Raw genomic sequence first — 21,015 nt, forward strand, 5'->3', positions numbered from 1 at the left:
TCTAAAATTATAATAATTTTGTATTGAATTTAAAGGAAATTTATATTTATCTTTAGAATAAAAATCAATCAATTATTTATTTGCTTAAATAAAGGTATAGTTTAAGTTTGATGTTGTAGAAATGTAGTTTGTTATGTGTAATGTTTCACTATTATAAGGTATACAAATTAATAATTATATAAAATATTAATTAAAGATAATAATATTCATATTATAAAATACATTAAAGAAAAAAAAAACTATTATTCAAGTAAAAATTGTGATAATAATAATTAGTACTATATCAAATATACAATATCATAAGTATTTAATTTTACATTCTAATAATTCACTAAGAAATTCTCAGTACTATAATTTTTCTCCAATAAATATTTTTTTTATAGTTATTTTATATTCTGTTATGTATTTTAGATTTTGCTTTGATATCAAATTGATATTTTAGTTTCAGACATAGGTTTAGAGTATTGTCTCTGAATCGACCCCAATACTCGTGATTTCATTTCGGCATCAAAATTTCATGCTCTACTTCTGAGAACAAAGTTTTACCAGTCGCGATAGAGGCCTACCATTCTTTGCCTTTCAAAAAATTTCGAAGCGGGCGAGGTTTGAAGCCACAACTTCTACACCATGGGGGAAGGTGCTCTTACCAATGAATCTTACCACGACCACCTCGAGTCAAATAATCGCTACGTTTTATTTAATAGTTTTTATATTATTCGAACTATGCCATATAATAATACTATTTTGTGGGCAAATTTATTACATTCAACAATTACATAAAGAATTATGTAAATTAAAAATACGGAAAATAAACCAATATTTTTTATTTTAATAAAAAAAGGCTTTTATTAAGAAAAAAAAAACACAACCCTAGAGCTTATTATCACTATAAAGAAATACTTTCGTTGTTCGTTTATAAAACAAACCATATTTTAATATAGAAATAGCTTTATTGCCATGAAATTAACTTAAACCTATTAGGAACTTAACTTTTAAATAGAAAATGCATGCAAGCATGCCTATTATAAAAAGAAAAAAAAACTTGTTATATAAAAATAAAAATAAATAAAAGGTTTTGCGTAGACAGTCTTTGGAGGATAACTACAATAAATAGGAAACCATTGGCATGTCTATTATAAAAAGAAAAAAAAATGTTTATAGAATAAACTACTCATAAATAAAAGGGTTTGCGTAGACATACTCTATGGGCATTCTGTTAGAAGGGTGCATTACCAACATTTCTTCCAGAAGCTTACAGAAGTCATTCAGTAAAATAAGATCTTTCTGTTTTTGTTCAGAATTACTGTCACCCCATACAGTGAAATATGCTTTGTAGATTGACGATTTCAGGGCATTAGTTCTATTGAATACAGTTATGTACCTAACCTGAAATTAATAATTATAATATCAATGATATGTATGTAGGAAAGTTTATTAATTTCACCGTAAAATAAGATAGCGTAAACTAGATGGCGTAGCAGCGCTATGCTCAACAAGGCGTTGCGATTTAAGACATAATTTTTTATGGCACCTGCCCTAATTGTACTATAATATTATATATAATACTATATAATGGTACTGTAACAATATATTCGGCAGATATGTTAGCAACCGTAGTTAGGTTTTGGAGATGTTTAAATAATAAGCGCTCCTGCCCATCCCTCGACCGTTAAGTTCCCTTAGTTGCCTCTTATGACACATATAACAGGGCGGATTCTGAGGTGACATATCTCTAAATATTAATTTCTTTAAGGACTAACATGAACTAATTTTCTAAAGTCAAAATTATAATAAACTAGCGACCCGCCCCGGCTTCGCACGGGTGCATACTATATCACATCACATTAGAAACCTCTAAGATTATCAGTGTTTCTCTACTACATTAGGCATGTATTATACATGTAAACCTTACTCTTAAATCATTCTATCTATTAAAAAAAAACTCGCATCAAAATTCGTTGCGTAGTTTTAAAGATCTAAGCATACATAGGGACGGACAGACGGGATGCGACATTGTTTTATACTATGTAGTGAGCAGTGATGATGATAGTGATATAGTTTATAAAATAATAATTTCGCGAATGTATTAAATTTATCTCTTCTTCTTGTCATTGGATAAAAAGTCTCACAGAAACATATGTATATAACATTTTGTGTAAGAAAAATAAAAATTCCATTTTCTGAACTCGATCCAACTTGTAATTATAAGAGTCTGACATGACTTTATCCTCTCCTATCTCGCACTGGTAGCCCACTGGTATAAACCAATAAAAGAAGCGCTCGCTTCATCATCATCATCATCATCATACCAGCCTTCAACGCTCCACTGCTAAACATAGGCCTCCCCCTTGAGGGGTTTTGCCAGTAGTTGCTACACTTGGTACTTGGTAGGCGTGTTAGCAACCGCAGTTAAGCTTTGGAGATGTTTTAAGAGGTACGCTACTGCCCATCCCTCGCCCTCCCTTAGTCGCTTCTTACGACACCCTCGTGAAAGCAATAGGGTTGGCCTATTTTACACCAGGACCACACGGCTTCTCTCTCACTTTCTCATTTATTACATACACATCTAGAAAATTATACTTTTCTTACCTGCCCAAATACATCTGTTTGGGCGAAACGGTTTCCAGAAAAATGCTCATCTTTAAACAGGGATCTTGCTATCATTTCGCTAGGGATGTTCCCCAATATGCACATTTGTTTATATAACAGTTGGTGGTTATTACCATTACGAAATAATGAATTGTTTGTAGCCATTTCGTGCATGACCAGCCCGGTAGCCCATATGTCAACGGGGTAACCTATCTGGTAGCCAAGTATAATTTCTGGGGCGCGGTATTTAGGACAGCTTATATTAGGCCTATAAATTATATGATCCTTAAAGTATGAATTGTCAAAGCCACATAGCTTTAGTTTGTTATTTGTGTGATTGAGAAGTATATGGTTCGGGTTTATGTCTGAAATGAGAAAAACATAGTCCGGTTAAAATACATACCTGATTCATGCGGTTTGTACACGTGCATTAGTACTTCGATAAAGTAATCTATCATTTAAATTTGGATGCAATATGTTAGTGTAAACATTTTTTTCAACCTGATCAGCAAATTGAGCGTGATCGAGTAACTTAAAATCTTTAAAAACTATCACATTTATAATATTAAAAATACGTCTGCAATTAAAAAGTTGCCATTACTTTTTATTTTATACTTTATATTTTATTAAAGAAAAACCTACAACTAAAATAATTTATAATAAAAAAAAACGATAAAGACAAAAAGCCAATTAAAGGTTTTCACAAATAAAAAAAAAAAAGATTTAACTAATGCACATGACATCGCATACTTACAATCAAATAAATTAAACCTAGAGTAATAAATAATATTATAGTAGTAAAAATATTATAGGTAGGCAGTTATGTAAAATAATATATTTAGAAGTAATATATTTGAATAATATAGATGAAAACTAATACAGATAGCGTATTGTAATTATTGGTGATTGACAGTAGCCAACCCGTTTTATGGTACTCTATTTTCTAAGTAGGCTAATACGTACTCAATTATAATGATATTTAATATCTAGCCTGCCTACTTAAATTACAAAAAATAATCAAAAATTATATGGATTTTGTAATTACTATAAAATTTCTAGTTTAAAATATTTATAATTATGTAAATACAAATTCATACCCAAATGCACTATACTGTTGTGTCTGAGCATCAGAAGGGCTGAAGTCAGCTGCCTCGACAGAATCTGCACGACATTTATGTGGAATGGTTTCTTATTTTCCTCAAGGGCCTCCTTCAATGTCTTTGGGTAATATTCCATTAAGAAGCAATGCCGACCACAGTCAAGCGTAAACTCGTTTATAAAGTACACAATGTTTAAATTTTGTTTTAATACATTATCTTGGATCATTCTTAGCCTATCAGTTATCAATGATCCAGAATACATTTTACTGAAAATAAAGTACCAGATTAGTAGTTGCACAATATTAGTTGGAAAAGATATAAGGAACCCAGCATTTCCCGTAGTTCAAAAAATAATGTGCCATTTAGATGTCATTCAATCAGGTCTTTCACGAGATGGGCAGAGAGAATGGAGCTCTTACATAGTCATTATGTTTTACTTGATGATAATTTAACATTTACAATGTGACAAGAGAAGCCGCAAAACCATGTTCAACCATATGCACTAAAACCAACAGATAGTTTCTTATAAAACAAGAAAAAAAGTGGTGCCAGAAACAAATTGTTAAAAATTATTTCATATAATTACGAAACATTATTAAATTTTAATTTTGTCATCGTCATTGTGAACTTTTCATAATTAATAAACATTCTTTTGACGTAATTAAAATATCTTTAGGCGATTTTATTAACATTATTTACTCCAATTAATATTGTCAAAATTTGCAACACTTTCTAAATTAGTTTTATAATAATGGATTCACAATTCGATAGTGTTGCATCTATAGTATTTTAAGTGTTCTAAACATTGTACAAATATACTTACTTTATAGACTTAATAACAAAATCTGTTCCAAATGTGTCCTTACAATGGAATATTCTTGAATTTTTGCCGTTCTTTATTAATGCTGTTATTGTACTTGAAAGCCCCAAATGTTTCATCATTCCATATTCTATCTTTCCCATTAAAGTCTTGATAAACTCATCAGTAACAGCATCTTTGGTTCTACTATTTAAATTTGCATTCGAACTTGCATTAGTATCGTTATTGATGTTTACCATTTCCACATTTAAATCATTTTGTGAGGTATTGGGTATATTAACAGATTCTACCACTTTTTCAATTTCTGTTTTAGCCGTTACGGCCGCAGACTGATTATTATCATTTTTTGAGATTAAATTATTCTGTAGTGTCTCTTCTGTAACAATTACTCTATTATTAATTAAATTAGTATTTGTGTTATTTGCATTGATACAGCTTTGAATTTGTTCACGATTTGTATGTGTTTGCTCAGACGATAAATCTTTTTCTTGATCTTGTACATTTAATGATTTATTACTTTCTAAATTAGAATCACATTTATTTTCTTCATCTTTAATTTTTGATGTTGTATTCGATTCCCAATTTTCGTCTGTAACAAGATCTATTACCATAACGGGAGTGTCTTTCTTCATTTCTACGGTCGTTTCTGTTTTATTAATTTGTTCATTGTATCTATGTTGGGTATTATTTGATTTTGTAGGCATATTACCAACTTCCGAATTTTCATCTCGTAAAGCAGTAAACGTTTCTTTTTTTAGGGTATCATTCCTAATGTGTACTACAGGATTTTTATTAATTATTGTTTTTTTACCAACATCATTTAAATTAGTAATTTTGTCATTCGAACTGACATTGTTTTTAATTCGTCCACAGTTTGTACACGTCTTTCTGGCCATTATATTTTTTTTGGAATCTTGAATATTTAACAAATTATTACTATCCGAATTACAGTCAAATTTACTTTCTCTTGGTTTAATGATTGATAATGATTTGCATATTCCACCAATATTAGGATCCGCGACTTCCTTTCGTGAAGATTCTTTGTTTTCTTCACACGCAATAATTTCAACTTGATTATTATTATTAAGCTGAGTATTATTTGAATCTTGCAGTAAATTACTATTTTGTGAATTTTCATTAACTAAGTCTATAACTATGGTTTCCCTTTTAGAAATTATATCTACATATGGCACATCGCTAGTATTTAGTGCTTTGTTCTTACTATGCTTTACTGGTAGCTTATCAATATTTGCTTTATTGTCATTTAATTTGGTAATTAAGTGAATTGAATTCATGTTATTTTGTGTTTGTTCACAATTTGTGCATGTCTTTGTGAGCATAGCTTCATTTTCCGGATTTCGTAAATTTCCGGGTTTCCTGTTAATTCCATTTTCATTTAATTCAATGTGTGATGTATCTGATACCCATTTTTTATCAGTAGTAAGATCTATGATTTCCATAACTATATCTCCATTTACTTCTGTTGCAGATTTTTTTTTATCAAATTGCTCATTATGTTTATGCTGAGTTTCGTTTAACCTTTGAGGTATATTACCATCTTGCGAATTTTCATCAACTAAGTCTATAATTATTGTTTCATTTTTTAAAGGCATATCAGTGTTATTTGATATATCATTTTTAATGCATGCATGTTTGTCCTCAATAACACTTTTGGGTATAGTATTTTCATCAGCTAAGTCTATACTTACTGTTTCATTTTTTAAAGACGTATCAGTTATATTTAATGCATCATTTTTAATACATGCATGTTTGTCCTCTATAACACTTTTGGGTATAGTATTTTCATCAGCTAAGTCTATAATAACTGTTTCATTTTTTAAAGATGTATCAGTGTTATTTAATGCATCGTTCTTAATACGTGCATGTTTGTCCTCAACAACACTTTTGTGTATAGTATTATTACATGTTGAACTCTGTTTTTGACATTTGGTATCATTATTAGTTGACAATTTATTCTTGTTGGTATCGTCCGATAAAGTTTCTGTTTCTTCAGTAGGCGATCTGAAAAATAAACAATTTAAATAACTTTATATTTATTAACTAACATTTTAAATAATAGGATTTTTATTTAAATAATATTTTTAAGGTTGCCAGGAAGAGATTGCTATTTAGGGATAAGACCGATAATTATTGCCTCTTTATCTTCATTATACATCATATCAGCCTTTAACTGTTCACTGCTGAATATAAGCCTCCCCCTTGGGGAGATTTGCCAGTAGTTGCCACGCTCATGGTAACCGCAGTTAGGCTTTAGAGATGTTTTAAGAGGGACGTTGTTGCCTATCTCACGCCCTTCCTTAGTCGCCTCTTACGCCACTCACGAGAAAAGAAAAGGTAGCCTATTATATACCAGGTCCAGACGGCCCCTCTTTATCTTGTTTATATGTAATTAAGAATTCATTTTGTTTGTGATCATATTGTTAATCTTTATAATCTGTAAGGGAACAATATAGTTTTCTTCGTTCGTTCTTTTATTTTCTAGTCAATAACAGAATAGGGAATCAAGATTTTAAAGCAATATACATAATATACATATAATTATTACACACATGTTTGAGTTCATTGAATCTTTTAATATATTTATAACCTATTTCACACACGCCACTTTGGTCTTTAATATTTTTAATAAATGACAGTTGAGATATTGTCACAAGACGTATGTGGCTGAAAGCTGTGATTTTACTTTTAGAATACCAAATATGTACTTCATCCAAATCAATCGATGTTTTACTAATGACACATTTAATATTATTATTATAACATTGATATCATAGCAATAAAAAGTACCCATTCCCAGTTTCCTATTTTACCTTTTATACCTTTTTACAACTGCAGTACAATTAATATAAACTTACCCTTCACTTAATATTTTTATAATATCTTCTACTTCCAATGCACAAGCATTTTCTTTAATGTTGCTGTTATTTTCTTCAATTTTACTCGTTGTTTCAGTACATTCTTTATTAATTATTAATCCATTATTTGTAATTGTGATACTTTCAACCGTATGTGGTAGAACCATTCCAATAGAATCTTTCTTTTCTTTTTCGAAACTATTTAAACTTTCAACAATTTCATCAATATTAAAATCATCTAGAAAACTGGAGCAGATATCATCTGTAACTGGTTGCGATTTTTTTTCAACGTTGTCAGATTCTTTTTCTGTATCCTCAGATGATGATTTATAAAATACGTTTATAATCACCTTAATATTTTCACATTCGTCTGAATTAGAATCTTTTTTACAGGCCTCTATTTCTACCGAATCTTTAATATTATCACTTTTTTTAACTAGAATATTATCAGCTGTGAGTGATGCATTTTCGTTTGTATTCATGGATAATTTTTTTTTGCGTCTTTTATATATTTCTTCTCTATAATGTTTAAATAGTTCACTTTTATTATCATATTTTGTTCTTAAATTGATATTATGTTTACTAGGAGGTCTTTTTAAAAGACGTTGGTTAGTAGTATTAATTACACTTTTATGAGGCTTATTTTGCTCAGATTCATGTGTATCTACTACTTCAGACTTTTGTCGTTTAGATTTTTGTAACTCAATATTTTCATGTTTTATGGATTGTTTTCTATCTTTATCTTTACAATCTGACTTAACTATTTTGCTGCTTATTTTATCACTAATGGATTTGATTTTCATTTGACGCTCACTACTAGCTTTAAATTCATCTTTATTTTTTATCTTGATTTCAGATTTTGTTTTGCCTGCGTTTGACTTTGGTTTATGTTTTAAGGATTTTAGTTCTTTTTTTTTACTATTTTTCCTAATTGCATCGTGAACATTTTTCGATGCCAATTTCTTTTTGTTTTTCAATTCTGAGATTTCTTTCTGAACTTTATTAAAATTTGTGTGTATTTTTTTATCTGCATGATTTTGCAGTGATGTATGCCGTTTAGTCTTGTGTTTAAGATTAATTGTTACTGATTCACTCTCTTTTATAAAATCTTTTGTGTAATTTGATTTCGAATAACATATTGATTTATTCATTCCCTTGTCGTTCTTGACCAAACTGCTAGTTGTTTTCGTAAAATTTTGGTCTAAATCTATTTTATTTTTATCATTGTCACCATCATTTATGGATTTTCCGTTATTTTTATCGGAGCATGAGATGTCTAAATTGTTTTTTCGTTTTGGTATAACAAATTTGTTTTCTGGATTTTTATATATTTTTAAATTATTACACTCTGTATTAACATAAGACTCATTGTGTTGTAAAAGATTTGGTATAGACTGTTTCAATGTTTGAGAACTGTCATTATCACTCATAGAGGACTCGGGAACTAAAGATTCTTTTTTCCTAGTTTTATCATGAATTTTTTTCACCGTTAAACCTTTTTTACATTTTAGTTCAGCGGATTCCTTTTTAATACTTTTAGACAGTTTATTTTTTTTATAACATTTAGGATTTCGTAATGTTGTTTCTTCAGTGTTACTTTTATTAAGTCTTTTAGTTGGTTTCGAATCGCTATTTTTTTTAGACCCCTTTATATAATTTGACCCCTTTATATATTTTTTAGACTTTATGGAATCTTGGTTTAAGTCCGTGTTATTTTCTTTTAGATTATTTGAATTATTCGTAGAAATATCGTTACTTATATCCGAATACTTTGATAGTTTATGAGGAGCACTTTCCTGATTATGTGTAATTTTAGGTATAACAAAATTTTTAAGAGGATTTTTATACATGTTTATACTGTTTTGATTCTGAGACTCTGTATCCATACAGGTTTTATCGCATGCTAATAAGTTTGGCACAGCTTGTGTTGATGTTTCAAAACTACTTTTATAACTCACAGATGGTTCTTGATTTAACGAAATGCTTTGCTGAAATTGTAAAAACATAGTAATTAACATTTATAACAGGTCAAAAACAAGAATACCTATAACAGTATTCCGCATGAGTGTATTCGAGTTTGTAAACTCGTAATAAAATGTTGAACAAATGTAAAGTAATATGAATAATCTTTTTCATATACAAACAAAAAAAAAAGGACAATTCAATCACAAAACAGTGAATGAAAAGTACTTTTAGTAGGCTTTTCACTGGTGTAAAGGTGTCAATTTATATTATCATTAAATGATAATTCATATATTTAAAAATAATATTACACTTTGTGTGCTCCAAAATTTGCTTCCTGCTGTTATTTATTTTCTGATTTACATGTAAAGAACTTGTGTTATATATATTACCGGCAAACTGAATAAACCAGTATTCTATTTACATCGAATTTACCTAGAAAATGTATAGAATACCGAATACGTACCCGGAAATATGTGTAAGAGAGCAAACAGGGGATACCATTGATTATTGACATTCAACGGAATAAACAATTATATATATACTTAATGATTTTTTTTTTAAGTTAAAAGATGAGTTTAATTAAGATCGATTTATTTATTATAGTATTTGGGTTGAAAATAAAAAAAAAATATGGACACAATCTAAATTTAGAGAATAAGTTTAAATGACAATACTGTACCTAATTTAGATCAGTATAATAATGAATGACGACCCCTTGAATGATTGAATTTTTTTACATACAGCTTTGGAAATTAAAAAAGACAGTATATAATAATGAACAAAGTAAAAGGTAAAAAGTGCCATCTTTAAGATAAAAATCCGACTATACAATTCACCAATCAAAACCTATACCAAATCCTTAATTCTTTAGAACCAGCACCCCAATAACTTTGTTTTTTTCGTTGCTTTAAGCAGAAAAATGTTAAAGGCCTCCTAAATATTTTAATATATTTGCGTCAGTTACTTGATACTACCATATATCAAACAAAATCAAATAACAAAGCGTTTTATCTAATAAAATAGGCATCATATTATGCTAAAGTAGTTAATTGCAAACAAATAACACAGCAAAAATATATGTTTATGTATCGTCGGTAGCACAATTTAGTACATTTTATACCAATACAATCTAACGTCTGATATATCTTATTACTTATTATATACTTACCAATATATTAATTATCTTATGTATCTTATATTTTAACATAGTACCTACATACTATACCAGAGGAAGACTGTACAAAAGTCATTTGCTTGGGTACCTTAGTCCCATTGTCCAAAATTTGTTGTTTTTGCTTCTATTACTCTTATTAAGACATCTTTATTATCTTTCATGTAGAGACGCAGTCTAAATAGAATTTTATTATAATAGAAAGATGTAAGATTATTATGCCTGATGTTGTAGACGTTGATACAACAATGATCGTTTACTATCAGAATAAGCTGTACTCTTCTTTGCAAAAGTAGTCTGCTTGGGTAGCTCTGTACCGTTCGCGTTTCAGTTTGAAGGATGGGATATAGCAGTGAGTTTACGGGGTACAAACGTATAACACTTAGTCCTCAGGAATGACAACGCAAGTGGGGAGGGGGGTATCATGGGCGAAACCGTATATTCTGTTATGTCTGTGATACTGTTCATGTCTATAAGCGACGGTTGCCACATTCCATCAGTTGGGCCATCAGCTTGTTTGCCATTCAAATCGTCTTTATTCAATTAGACTTGTTTACAAGCCCACAAGAAACTTAACAGTTCCTGTTTTAAATCTCTGTTAACTTATTACATATATATTGTAATAAGTTCACATATCCCGTAGATGATCGTATAACACCATGCACGTTTGTTATTCAAAGTTGCATAAAAAAAAATTATTAAATTTAATTCACATACTTTACTGTAAACAGTAAATAGTAACCAAAGACACCAGTACATTTCAGAATTTTTTTGACAGACTACCAACTTCTGTACAAACTATACAGTACCTCCAAGTTTTAAAACAAAAATTAAGAACTTCTATCTGAGCAAGTTATTATATTCGTAATTTGTTTGTCTGAGTAACATACTCAAATTCTTTTTATTTTTGTAACTACATATGTATATGTATTTATATATTTATTGTATATGTATATCTTGTGTTATGTGTATTTTTTGAAGGGTGAAAATGGTATGGTAAGTATATTAAAAAAGTGTATTAAAAAAACAGAGTTTCGTGCCTACAGTCAAACTGTTTATAATTACTCTTCGTCTTCATCCAAAGGCCTGGAAGAGATCGTACTTAGCGATAAGGCCGCCCGTTGTTTCCTCAGTGTAAATATTTTCTTGTATTTATAATATATTGTATATATATTTTCTTGTATGTATATGTACAGTAATATATATTGTAATCTTATGGAGGAAACAATAAAGAGTATCTATCTATCTGAATAATACTAATAGTATCTCTATCTTTCCTTTTAATTAAAGTAGATATAATAAAAATTAAAGTTCCAATTGTATTTTGTAAAAATATTCAATTCTCTTTCATAAAAAAACCGACTACATTTGTGTCAAAACCAGTTCTTTTGATTTAAAACTAAACTACTAACTACTAAACTGATTAACATAAAATTTCTATAGAATCAATTTGTACATAAATGGTTTCAGGTTAAAACAAAATTCAAATCGGTTTACAATTGACGGAGTTATGAAGTAACAAACATAAAAAATATAACGGAATTGAAAAACTTTTTTTTTTAAATCAGTTGAAAATAATATTTGTACTTATAAAGTTTAGGAGTAACATTTTAAATTACATATACAATACATACACAGATGTGCATATATGTTAGCTTTTTGTCTGCTACTTCGTACGCATAGATTTCAGAATAAAAAAAAAAAAAAAGATTAAAAAGACCACTTCTATATGACATATAAAATATACAGTAGTTTTTAAGTAGGCATTTAGGAACACAATTTTGAAAAACGCATCTAATTTGGTGCAGTAGATTTTACGTGATAGCGGAATATGTTTAAATTGCAAAAAAATATTTTAGAATTGTTTACAACAAATAATGGGGTCGTTAATTTTTTTTTTTTTGTATACGACTTAGAATGGCAAACAACCTACAGACATGAGCAGTACCATAACAGAGTATACTGTTTCACCCATGATACCCCCCATGCGTTGCCATTCTTAAGGACTCAGATATAATTCCTCTGTACCCTGTAAGTTCACGCCATATCCCACCCTTCAAATCGAAACACAGCCATGCAAACACAACTGTTTCACGATAGAAACACGAATAGGACAGAGGTACCCAAGCAATCGATTTCAGTCTCACGCTGCAGTGAAATTTTATTCTGAAGACTAATGTGAATTAAATCTATAATAAATTTCAATTAGAATTTAATTGTTTTTATTTTTTTAGTTTTTATAGATAAGTTTAAAGAATACAAGACGCAATCGACCTCAATATACCTAAACTGCAATCTATATTTATTGGCAATTAACAATCAGAAAAGATGATAAATAAATTTTACACAAATTATATTATAGGTAATACTTAGTTTTTTTTTTTTACAGTTATTTACTTATCTAGATATTTCTAAAAAAATATCTAAGCATTATTATAAATACTTAATTATAAATAATGAACAAAAGTAAAAAATAAAAGTTTTATTATTATAGTATTTTATATATCTAGAAATAAAATTGTTCAATTAATTAATGATATTTGTACATACAATATCAATAATTTTACATAATCATTTTTCACACAAATTGAATGACCCACATCTGAGAAAAAAAAAAGAAATATTAACTTACATTTAAAACTGTATCCTGGGATTCTCCAATGGTCTGTAAAGCTTCAATTGGCTTATCGTTTACCTGCACAATATTTGCGTTTTCTATATTTGCACTAATTGCATCTGACGACACCGTAGCATGTTCCCGCAAAGAAGCGACTGCACGATTTGCTTCGTTATATTCCACTGGAGCCCGGCTCGTGTCTTGGTTGCATTTAAACTTCTTAGCAGGAGGGCCGTCGCAAAATGGCATTGTTAGTACAATGTTTGGACTTTTATATGTACTAAAATAATCCTTGGACATCTTTCCTATAACAATTATATTTATTATTATTAGTGGTAAAAGTAAAATTACAAGTTAGTACCTAAGTAAATATTTTATTATTAAATACTTTGTCAAAACATAAGTACCTTAAAATAATAAATTAATCTTAGTATTAATGAAACGGTACCTCTATTACAATAAATTCGAAAATACCTACTTATGTCTGCGTTTTGACATTGTTACCGGCGACAGAATGCGAGCGAGAGAAATGACTGCAAAATATAATGCAAACGATGCAAAATGCAAATTATACAGATCTCAATTTCAACGTGCTCTTAGCGTGAACAAGATGTATATTATATAGACATTTATTTAACTATTAGTAAATTAAAATTGATTACCTATGAACAAACGAACAATTGATGATAACGGCCGTACCAACACTCAGGCTTCAATGAGCAATCCAAATGAAGATTTAGACATTTGTCACTTTTGAAATTTAATCGAATTATTGAAAACAATTAATCTGGGGCATAGGTTAAGGATAGTGCCTGCGATCTGAGGCTGTTTTGACGTGACAATAAATTATTTATTTGATGGTTATAGACATTGATATTTAAAGGAATTATAAACGGTAGGTAAGTGTCAAAAGAATTACTATGTGGGTAGGTTGCATTTATTTTTGATATTCAGTATTTTTATGTATCAATCAAGCCCAGTCCTCTCTGCCTACTGCATATAATGGCCCTAATTTGAATTTATGAACAAGATCTAAATACACTAATGCCCCGTTTATTCGAAATAATCGGGACGACGCCTGGTTCGGATAACGAAAATTTTAGATAAACTTAAGTTTGCTGAAACTTTTTAAATTGCGTCAATATAATATGATTGTAAAATGTGCTTAGAATGTTCTTGATATGGTTGTTAATAAGCCTGCATGTTTTTGATCGAAAATTTTGTGTGGCATGTTAAGAAGGCGCTAAAATATGATAAAATTCGAAATTTTAAAGTAACAAAGTTCGTTTGAGTTCTTACAGAATAAAAAAAAAGCTTATTTGATAGCGGGGGAAAAATGGAGTTTTAATTACTTACTCTTAAGTCGCGTAATTTATCTGGTTGATAGAGTACATATATGAAAACGTGTAAGGAAAAATACGTAATAATGTGTTTGCATAAAGCGGATTTTATAAAAACGCGATTTGGATAAACGGAACTTTGCTGCATATAGTTTATTATTATTAAATTACGGCGATTTAAGAATCATTAAAAATATTTTTGTTTACACAGAAATGAAAACACAGAGTATACCGATAGCGCAGGCGGGGTTACCATTACATTTTCAGCTATAAAAAAATAGGCACCTATTTATCTAAATGCATAGTCAAACATCCTTATTATTAGCCCATAGTAGGTACTTTAATTTCCCTATAAATAAAGTTCTAATTAGATTTCGTATTATTTATGACCAAGTGTATATATATATATATATATATATATATATATATATATATATATATATATATATATAACTGCTGAAAACAATGCTGATTTGTACGAAGAAAAAACTAGGAAATTAAATTGCACTACTAACTGTCCCATTTCTTTTAACGGAGCTACTAATCCCCATTACTAATAATCCCTTCCCCCTTAATCATCTCGTAACTCCATAAGGCAATGGTAACCCTGCTTGCCCTCTGTGACGAATTCATCAAAACTTCACCACGATGGTTTTCACATGGGAGAGAAGGGGGTGGGGAGCGTAAAGGTCGTTCTGACAGGGTATGTTGCTAGCAAAGGGGAAGCTAGTCCCCGTTATTATCCTTTCTGTCTAGTAGGTACCTACTTGTAAACTTCTACATCTATACTTAGAAAATATTTAAAGAAAATGTCTGCCTATAAATTATGACGGTAATTAGGTGCAATGACATATGAAAAGGAGGGAGAGGTACACGATAAACTACAATAAGGATAAATCAAGTAATAAAATAAAAAAAAAAAACAATAACTTCAAACATTGATCCTCTTTACTTAATAATACAGTAATTAGATTAAAAATCAAAATAAGTAGGTACATTATTAATCAGAGTGCTTAAAACAAAAAATGTGACTTAGGTAATTTGTACAATGAAAAATTGTTTACTATACAAGATAGTAAAAAATATAAAAATCAAATATGATATACTTTATTTTCTAATTTAACATTTAGTAACAATTCAATTTTATTGAATTTAACATAGGTTTATTTACCATCTGCCAATTCTGTAACACGTTTGAGATCTTCTTTACATGTTCCATCTTTTACAAATGTTATGTCAGTAGGAAAAGTTATCGGTAGGAAGATTTCTTCTTTAAAGAATATTTCAATATTGATGTTATTGTTTGATAAATTATATTATTCTGTCCTCTATCACACTGTCTACTAGCTCTAGAATTGACAATACATTGGATGAATCTATGGAGACATCTTTTTCTGAATCAAACGATGTATTTTCCTGTTTCATATATTCTACCACATGTTTGGGTGTGCTAATATTCAGTGGCTTTTCATAAAAGTTATATGGGTGCTTATCTTTATTATCTCTCTATAAAATATTAAAATTTTTGTTAGTTCTTTGTGTTTAAATAATTATTAATTATGATATAAATATGAAATAATCTAGTGACTACTTTGTTTTTTTAATGTGGCTTATAGTAATTAATATATGAAATAGATAAAATTTTATTATTAACAGTTAATTTTTTTTTATTTATGAAGCTGGAATTTAAAAGGTAGATTCTATATAGAAGTTGAACTATCCACTAGAATGTGATTTTTAAAATTGCTGCTAAAATCACATTTGATTCTAGATTTGATTTAAAACATTTTAGCTATTTGAAACTATTCCTTTTTCATACTTACCTGTCCCATGAAAAATGAGCATTTTTAAACATAAATAAACAAGTATATTTTTTATATATACATGTGTACACCTAGATGTGTAAGGTTGATCATAGAAGACTTCTTTTAATATATATTTTTATCTACCTACATATCATTAAAGAAATAATTGAAATAAAATATTTAATATCTAAAATACAACAATATCTAAAATAAAATCTTACAAGTTTGGCTTTCTTTATCAGGATATCAATTTTGTTGTCTGAATAGTTCTCAAGACTATTTAGACTAATATCTTCGTAGGATATGTTTTGTGCTTTTGGTGACAAAAGCATGTGATCATTTTTCAAAGGTGAAGAAGATATAGGTGATAGGATATTTGATAAATCTTTAGATAGTTTCTTTGTTTGTTCGTTACATTTATGTTCTTGTTTAGTCTGGAAGAAATTTAATTCTTATTTATAAATCACTTAAATTCGACTTATAAAAAATGTTATTATATTACATTAAATTACTTTTTTAAATATAAAAAGAATAATATTATTAATAGGTACCAACTTTTTTATTACAATATTTTTTTTTACTTTCAATCTTAGTTTTTATAATATGCTGACAATTTTTTCTCAAACAATTTGGTACTACTCTGTTTAGGCAAGATTCTCTGTTCATTGTGGAATAGTTATTCTTACACCTTTTGCAATACTTTTTCTTTGGTTTCATTACTTTGTTCTCTGATACGCTAGTGTTAACATTCACGATGACTCCATATTTCTGTTTCTTGAATTTAACTTGTTGAGTAACAACTAAAGTATCTGTGTTACCATGTTTGTTCCATGTAACATATCTTTCTTGTTTATTCTTTTTTACATTTGAGACTTTGATTGGTTTTGGTAACTCGCCACATTCAATAATTATAATATCATCATTTTCCATGTTTGTATTGATAGTAGTATTGCTGTTTTAGTAGATATATCTAAGTAAAACTAATTAGATTAATTAATCATGTTAAATATTTGTTTACTAGATATAAAATATATATTTTTTTTAATACAATTGGAATCTAGTTAAAGTAAGTAAGAGTTGTATCCCACAGCCTCTCTTGTGTGAATCAGTTTATAAAATATCACATATGCTAAATTAGGATATAACTTACTGATATACCAAAGTTAATTTCGATCCATTCAATAGGTTTGCATGAACAAATAACAAACATCCATCCATTTTTACAAACTTTGCCATTTATAAGTAGTAGTAGGATTAAGTAGTTACTAGTTTATGCCCACAATATCATCGACATTACTGGGCTATGTTGATTTATCTAAATAAGAGCCAAGTTCTTCTCCATCTCAAATATACAAAATTTTATAAGGCATTAAAATACCAAAATATAACAAACATATTCATGTATGTATTATTAAGGATATATTAGTAATATGTGCATATATTAGTAAGGATTAATTATTTTATATACTAATGAGTTACCATCTCCATATTTTTATATTAGAAAGTAGGTACTTACTTTTTTATAGTCAATGTAAAATTGAAAATTATAGATGTTACTTCCGATCAGTATATGTAGTAGGTATTATAACAAACGATAAATTAAAAATAATATTAAAGTACGTCTTAAAATCATGAAATAAATCTTATAATAATTAAATAAAAAGTGATGGTAAAAAGAACTTTTAACAAAGTATATAGTACTAATATTAATTACTATACTTATCTACCCACTTACTTACCTTTTGCGTAAAAATAGTTCGATTAATAGTTTAATGTCGATCTTTTTAAACTATATGCGATTCAGCAATAAAATAGTTATAATAAAAGTTGCGAACAAATTATTGTGTAGACAGTGTACTTTCCAATATGTATTTGAAATTGTAAACAATAGCAATTACTTATCAACTTAACAAGATTAAATTCAGAAACATGGATGAGCAACGTATACGAATACTTATTGGAAACCATTAAATTATAGAAAAAAATTAACAATAAAATTGGCGGGTCAAATTAAAAATATTTCTTAATTTTTTTTCGCTGACTTCTCCAGCTCTGACAGTTATGACATTTATCTGATGCGTTCCGTTTATCCTTATGTCTTTGTAAACGATTAATCAGCTATAAATTTGCTATTTTGCTATTTATAAATAACAACTTGCGTAGTTTTCAGAAGCAGGTAAGCCAATGAAATAGACCACTTTTAGATGGCATATTGAAATAAAACATACACCAATTTTTGAGTTAGTTCTTCAGGAACTGCATTTAATATACATATAAGTGTAAGTAGTTAACTATATTTTACATACATTTGTTCAGGTACTTTTGATAACATTTATTTTGTTTTTAGTGTTTGTTAGATAGATAAAAAAAAAACTGTTAAGTCTGAGTCATTGATGACTTGAGTTGAGAATTAAATCATGAGTTCTTGAATTTAGTTCATTTATTTTGTAACTCTTTGCCGATTAGTTCATATGCGTGAATATCAGTTATTGCGTGATTCCAGAACAAACGTACAGATAAAATTTCTAAAAATTATTGTTTTAGTTTCAGATTAGTACCATAGACATTTTGTTTAAATCGGTTCAGTAGCTTTTAAATAAGAAGTAACTGACTTTGCCACAATGCAATCTTAATTATTTTCTTAAATATCTTCCATATACAGACATCATCCAATTATAATTTTGTTATATTAGTAAGGTAATGGAATACTATCCTGTATCTTAATGGTGTAGATACCGGATAGGTCATATCCATGTTTTTTTTTTTATTTTTATTTTTCTTATGGGTGAAAATGGTATGGTAACCCAGTGAAGGGTGATAGATGAGAATGAAAACAGGCCAGAATGAAATCATGATCAATTCATCAGGAATTAACCATGATAATTTCCAAGGAGAACCGCGAGGAGATCAACCTGGTTGGGTATATTGCTAGTAATGGGATTCTCAGTCTCCATTACTAACAATCCCTTTCCCCCTGTCATATCCATGTTAGCTAGTAACAAGTTACCTGTGACAGTTACTGACGGATAATGTTTGTAACAAATGGATTTTTTTAAATGGGTGCAAATAAAACGGTAGGTTTACTTTTTTTTTCTTAATAAATGATGATGGAATAGTAGCCCCACCTGCGCTAACGGTATATGCTGGCGGGGCACGAATGAAAAGGCACGTCAGTTAGTAGGCTAATATGTAGTAGACATGATGAATATACCTGGAATACAGCACGATGGTTTCCAGGGACCCCGTGTAGGTCAACCTGATTGCTGTCAATGGAACAGGTAGTCTTCATTATTAACAATTCCTTAACCCATCTCTCCCCCACCCCGGTAACTTAGGCTATTGTATTTACGATCGCTGGTGGTACCTACCAGTAGGGGATTATAGATGAGAAGGAAGATCTTAGTGATGGACCCATTGTGGCGAATTCACCATGAACTAACCAGTATAGTTCCAGAGGGAATCCCGTGGAGGTCGATTTAACAGCTTATATTATTAACAATGGGACTACCGTCCCCATTACCACAACTTTTTTTGCTAATATTGATAGCACTAATGTCGGTATAGGTAGGTCACCCAATGTTATTGTTGTTATTACATAGTCAGCGTTGGTAAGTGTTCGTGACTGTTCGAGACAGTGCGTTATATTATATTATAACTTTACTAGAAGTTTTTAGCCGCGACTTCGTCCGTTTGACCAGAATAAAAAGAAGCCTATGTGTATGTGTGTGCGTGCGTGTTTTTAGTATATGTACTGCCGAAGCAAGTACATTTGTGCGTGCGTTTTTGCGTTAACGTAGTTTGGACGATTTTATTCTTTACTATCATCATCATCATTTCAGCCATTATCCGTCCACTGCTGGACATAGGTGTCCCCCATAGACTGCCATAAGGAACGGTTCTGAGCCACCTGCATCCACTGTCTCCCTGCAATGCATTTGAGGTCGTCACTCCATCTAGTTGGGGGGGGGAGGTCGTCCTACACTGCGTTTGCCCGTACGGGGTCGCCCCTCAAGAACCTTTCTTCCTTGCACCTTTTATCATAAACCTTCATGTTATTTTCGTGCAGTTCCACTGTGGAACTGCAAATGAACGTTTTACCCAGGTATGAAATTTTTCGTCCTACCTGAGTGTACTTTACTGTAGCCGTCTACGATATCGTATAGTGTTTATTATTTATTTTCTTTAGAGCAAATCTTACAGGCTAAATTAGAACCAATCGATCCTAATCATAAAGTATAAAATAAAATAAAAAAAACTTTAATTTTGTTGACATTACTTACAGTATTTAATACGTAATACTAAGACTTAATATTATAAAATATCAAGAATACTCATAGTACCTAATTTCTTCGCTACCCCTTTTATTTTAAAGGGTAAATAATAATAACCAAATTATTGAAAAGGCTAAATATGAATATCGAATACAAAATGCTTTGATTATAACAAAATATTATAAACAGTCTTAGGTAGTAGCTACGTAATGATATCGTGTTACTTTTATAAGAGCGCAATTCTTGTAATTACAATTCAGCATTTCTACATATTAAAAGAACAGCACAATTCGAAATAAACAACGCGTAGACATAAATGTTGTACTTCTGTGAATTGGTGTGTGTAATTATTTTTTGCTGATGTCCGGAGCGCGCGCTTTTTTTGCGTCTACCTCAGTCAATAGGTACCTAATTCGCAAAACTACCTACATACTTATTAAGAAAGATATTACGCTCTATTC

The 21,015-nt window shown here is 29.5% G+C and overlaps 2 protein-coding genes across 6 annotated transcripts in view; one reads left to right on the forward strand and one right to left on the reverse strand.

The window, feature by feature from the left end:
• Window positions 1-21,015, forward strand: part of LOC113510506 (bifunctional glutamate/proline--tRNA ligase) — a 60,187-nt gene that overhangs the window by 15,014 nt on the left and 24,158 nt on the right. The window lies entirely within an intron of this gene.
• On the reverse strand, window positions 811-19,020 carry LOC113510979 (MATH and LRR domain-containing protein PFE0570w-like). Of its 4 annotated transcripts, none has more exons than XM_052900760.1 (7): window positions 18,023-19,020; window positions 13,154-13,443; window positions 7,386-9,373; window positions 4,513-6,531; window positions 3,687-3,955; window positions 2,590-2,954; window positions 811-1,386 (listed from the first exon to the last, which is right to left on the reverse strand). In XM_052900760.1, the coding sequence occupies exons 2-7, from the start codon at window positions 13,436-13,438 to the stop codon at window positions 1,168-1,170; spliced, it is 5,145 nt and encodes a 1,714-aa protein (XP_052756720.1). In that variant the 5' UTR covers window positions 13,439-13,443; window positions 18,023-19,020; the 3' UTR covers window positions 811-1,167. The 4 variants fall into 4 exon arrangements, with proteins under 4 accessions (XP_052756720.1, XP_031769777.2, XP_052756721.1 ...); XM_031913917.2 differs by lacking the exon at window positions 18,023-19,020 and adding an exon at window positions 13,801-13,889; XM_052900761.1 differs by lacking the exon at window positions 18,023-19,020 and adding an exon at window positions 13,617-13,666.

The sequence above is a fragment of the Galleria mellonella genome, unplaced genomic scaffold (genome assembly GCF_026898425.1).
Source record: "Galleria mellonella isolate WM207_F2 unplaced genomic scaffold, CSIRO_AGI_GalMel_v1 utg65, whole genome shotgun sequence".
Lineage (NCBI taxonomy): Eukaryota > Metazoa > Arthropoda > Insecta > Lepidoptera > Pyralidae > Galleria > Galleria mellonella.

Excerpts from the sequence above, each read along its gene's own strand:
- LOC113510979 (XM_052900760.1), bottom strand. The coding sequence starts at position 13,438 with ATGTCCAAGGATTATTTTAGTACATATAAAAGTCCAAACATTGTACTA. Across the intron at positions 2,955-3,686 it reads CAACAGTATAGTGCATTTGG|ACATAAACCCGAACCATATA; the intron begins GTATGAATTTGT and ends TTCTCATTTCAG. Across the intron at positions 1,387-2,589 it reads AAACAGATGTATTTGGGCAG|GTTAGGTACATAACTGTATT; the intron begins GTAAGAAAAGTA and ends TATTAATTTCAG.